At 45.8% G+C, this 4,506-nt stretch overlaps 1 protein-coding gene across 1 annotated transcript; it reads right to left on the reverse strand.

The window, feature by feature from the left end:
- Positions 1 to 2,477: 2,477 nt before the first annotated feature.
- LOC310865273 (6-phosphofructo-2-kinase/fructose-2,6-bisphosphatase 3-like) lies at positions 2,478 to 3,845 on the reverse strand (the record flags this gene model as incomplete). The annotated part of the gene is made up of 1 exon (XM_083774298.1): positions 2,478 to 3,845. The coding sequence occupies one exon, from the start codon at positions 3,843 to 3,845 to the stop codon at positions 2,478 to 2,480; it is 1,368 nt and encodes a 455-aa protein (XP_083630424.1).
- Positions 3,846 to 4,506: the final 661 nt, after the last annotated feature.

Raw genomic sequence — 4,506 nt, forward strand, 5'->3', positions numbered from 1 at the left:
AGTACCGGGGCTCTAAAGACTTGCAAGGTGACTTAGCCGAGGGAATGGTCCATCATAAAAAAGGAGCAGCAACAATCTGCAAGGGAACATTTACAGCTGATAAGGAAAACAAACGTCCAACACATTTCCATTTTATATATTATTTTTTTATTGACAAATCTATGCAACTTAGCTAGTGACAAAAGCTTCTGGGGACATTGATCAAAAACAAAACGTCACCATGTGGGCATGGACAAAACTGAATAATGCGACTTTGAGCGTTTGAGCGTAGGCCACTACCCTTGATTGTTGGCCTGCATGTGGTGCAGATAATAAGGGTTGTTGGAAATGTCTGCAGTCTGTGCTTTCCTGCTATAGGCCTATAAGTTATGCTATAATATTGAATTTTATTTGATGGAAAATAGGCCTATACAAGATAGACTGTTCTGCCTTTGCCTAGACAAATTGAAGGCGCTGTCTGCAGTGCTGAAATGCATGCATGCATGCATGCATGCATGCATGCGCGTGCGTGCGTGCGTGCGTGCGTGCGTGCGTGCGTGCGTGTGTGTGCGTGCGTGCGTGCGTGCGTGCGTGCGTGCATCTGCATGTGTGTGTATGGAACACAATTTCTGACCGGTTCTACCGTGTGTTCACTGGAGGTTGCTGTTAGCACCCTAGAGATAAGTTTTAATTGTATTAGTTTCATTGATGATGCATAACATAACCTTTTGGTCGTGACACCACAAAGATATAATATATTTAGCCTTTCACAAAGTTCCCCATGAGCCCAAGATTTTAATTGTAGATGGAACCAGGTAGGCCACATGACAGGTTCCAGTGGCATTTGGAGGCATGTATTGGGCTAGCAAATAGGCTACATATCATTATTACAGGTATACTTGTTTTGGCGGCAGTGGTGCTAATGAGAAATAATGAGTTGTTATGACTGTTCCCTTGCAGCTGCTGTCAACTAATTTGGGTCATTTCCTGCTATTTTGGTTGACGCTAGACACATTTAATAGCAAATACCGGTAGACCTTTACTGCAATTGGTTGCAATTTCTCTTCGGATATTCTCCATCAAGGGCAGTGCAGGTACAGACTACAGTATGTGGTTTAATTAATGTGTATCTTTATCACAATTTGCATCCTCAGTTTGTGCCCAGAATCCCATGGGGTTTGTACTTGATCCCCTCCATTTTTCCCTCTACACCAAAATATCTTCCATCAGAATGCACTCTTTTGTCTATTTTCCCTGAATGTTCGGACCAAGTGCAGAGCCAGCCAACTCAGGTCAAGTCTACCATTTAAGATATATTAATACATGCACACAGTTGAGTGTTGTGATAGTGATACAGTATACTGTAGCACAAGTTAGGCTGTCGAGAATAATATGGAAAATAATGGTTCTGCGCGTTCACTTTGGCGATAAACCAAATTATCAGTTTAGCAAATTGACCGGTGTTTGGGACTTTTCAACAATATCCAATCACTCCCAAATGTAATTCATTCTTCAGCAATCAGCTTACAAATTAAGCACTCAAAAAGACTCGCAATTAAGGTGACTTTGCTGCGGGGGAATGGGGCCATTTCAGAGAATTCATTAAAATCAACTAAAACTATCTGCACGGGAACATAACCACATAGGACAGGGACACAGGTAGACAGACAGATACTGAGACCTCCATATATGGGCACAAAAGGAACACAGACAGATAGATGGGTGCTCTAACAAAGGCCCCGACACATATTGGGCGGATCCGCAGTGCGACGTATCATGAGGGCCACGTATAGCGGCCCGAATTCTAGATGTGAGTGGCATGTAGTGGCCTAACCAAACACTCAGAATATAGATGTTTAACATTTTAACAAAAAAACAACCATGTTTTTAACCAAAACAAATCCATGACATTGAATATGTATTGTGGGGTCTCGCTAGCGACACCCCGCGATGGTAAGTGCGTTGCCAGGGCAACCAGACACGCTGTCAGACAGAAGACGCCTCGGACCGTTAGGCCCGCCCTCGGCCGCGTAGTAGGGAATGTATATGTGAAACAAATACTGTATGGAATATAAATTTGTCCGGAACGTGGGGTTTCTCCTGCCTGTTGTATGATTTGCTACTAAAACAAATAAAAAGCCGTTTGAAACTGCTGCAATCCCCTGTTCCGCCTGCTCATTGGTCACAGACCTGCCACAGTATTAAGTTGCTTTGATTTTAACCTTTTATTATCTGATTTGTTTTCTCATTATACAGCACTTTAGCAAATATGGCGTGCTAACTTATACTTACTTACTTACTTACTTACTTAGAACCTCACAGCAGTGTGTGTAGAGACATTTTGTGAGCTTGTAGATCTGTTAGGCCTTGAAGTGAAGTGGGGGTTTGTCTCTGCTTCGCTTCGCCCCCCCCAAAAGGGCGGGGGAATGTAGATGAATGTTCACTGGTTTGAGCACTTAGCTGTTAACTAAGCATTTGTAGGATCAAGGCCTTCTCATCTAGAGAGGCTTTAGCTTAATTAAAGTGTCTGTTATGTTCACTGGCTCCTCATTGAGCGAGATCGACTCCACATTCCACTCATAGGCGAGGGGGGTGAGTTTCAGCACCGTGTGGAGGGGACACTTTAGGTAGGGCATCTCGTCAGCGTTCTTGTCTAGGAAGTACGCCAAGAGGCAGCGCATGACGGCCTGGTGGCAAATGACCAGGACGTTCTCCTGCCTCTCCAGCTCCAGAATCACTGGCTCCAGACGCTGGACCATGTCCTGGTAAGACTCCCCCGAGGGGTAGCGGTAGTAGTACTTCTCCTTGTCTCTCAGCGCAAATTCCTCCGGGTATTTATCCTTCACCTCGCCATACGTCATCTCCTCGCACACCCCGGCATGTAACTCGTTCAGGGCCTTCCACTGTTCGTAGGCCGCATTCATGTCTTGGGCGGTCTGGACGCAGCGACGCTTCTGGCTGGTCCAAACCTTCAGATCTTTCAGGTTCTGTGTCTTCACATACCGAGCCAGGGCGGCCGCAAACTTTATGCCCTGTGGCGAGAGGCCAGAATCTCCACCCAGGCGTCCCTGCAGGTTGTCCAGGCTCTCGCCGTGACGACACAAGTAGATGGCGTGGGGCCGTACGTGGATGTTCATCAAGTAGTACACAATCTTACTCTGGACGTGGTCCTGTATCCGGTTGACTATGAACCGCTGGCCCACGTCGATCACTTTGATGAAGGACATATCCCGTTCGTGATTTTCAGAGTCTAAAGGTTGGTAGCGAGCTTCGTAACATTTGATCCTCTTCTGGAAATCCAACATGACGTCCGTTTTGTTGGTGTTCTGGTAGTCTGGACATAACACCGCCTTAACTTCCATGATGTTAGAAGCAATGACATCGGCATCGTCGCACACTGACTCGACGAAGAGGATCTTGAAGCGGTTATCACTGGCAAACTGGAGGATCATCCCTCGTCTGTCTCTCGTGGTGTTGGTGGCGTCGTACACCGCGACATGCCCACGGGCCTCGGTTAAGTAGGACTTCAGGTCTCTCAATGCGTTTATGGCACATTCCTGTCTGATTTCCACAGCACTCTCGTTGTCGGGCTCGAAGAAGTCATAGGAGCTGTAGTTCTTAACCGCAACCCTGCGGTATTCTCCGAGATTGAAGACCTTAGTGGGGACGCCGATCCAGTTGAGGTACCGGGAGATTTGCCTGGATATGGAGGTCTTGCCTCGACCTGGCAGACCGACCATGACTACGACAGTGGGTGCCTCAGCCAGGTGTTGTCCCAAACCACATCTCCTGCAGACCGCCGGTTGGTCGTCGTTAGATGGGATCCAGATCTTTTGGACTCTGTGTTGGGTGAGCTCTCTTGACATTACTCAGTCGATGGAGGGGGAAAAATCACAAAAAACACTATAGGTGCCCAACTCAATGCCGGTTGGAGTGCATTAAATCTGATCCTTTCAACTCTATGTCTTGGGTGTGATGTGGCACAGATGTAGCATAAAACATTGCCCATATATGGACTTCTATGCAATCTTCCCTTTCCTTTCTGTTACTTCTGAGCAAACGTCCAACAAGAGTTCTAAAATCTGAAGTTCATATGAAGAACTTGACTGAAATGTCAACCCTGACGATTTAGTAGGAGTGTGCACAATGCAGGTATTTGGGTTTTTTAGGCCACATGTCCTGGTTCTTACAGAAGGTGCTAGACTCAAGTTTCTAGTATTAGAGATGGAGAGATTAGACATAAAATTCCCATTGACAATGAATCGAGAATTTACGTCATATGTAGACGAGCAAATCGTCATTTTTGTCCTATACACAAACATTACATTTCCATTACTAACAATGAACGGGGACATGTTACATCATGGTGATGTACGGTGATAAGAGCGCCCCTCACTTCACACGGGTGTGACTTTTAATTCATATTTAATATATTGTTTATGTCTGCTGCATGTTTATGTCTCCCTTTCTTATGCCGTCTTCAATGTTGGCGAGGAATGGCAGACCATTCACTTCCCTTTATAGCCT

The sequence above is a fragment of the Protomyctophum parallelum genome (assembly GCF_964188405.1).
Source record: "Protomyctophum parallelum genome assembly, chromosome: 10".
Classification (NCBI taxonomy): domain Eukaryota; kingdom Metazoa; phylum Chordata; class Actinopteri; order Myctophiformes; family Myctophidae; genus Protomyctophum; species Protomyctophum parallelum.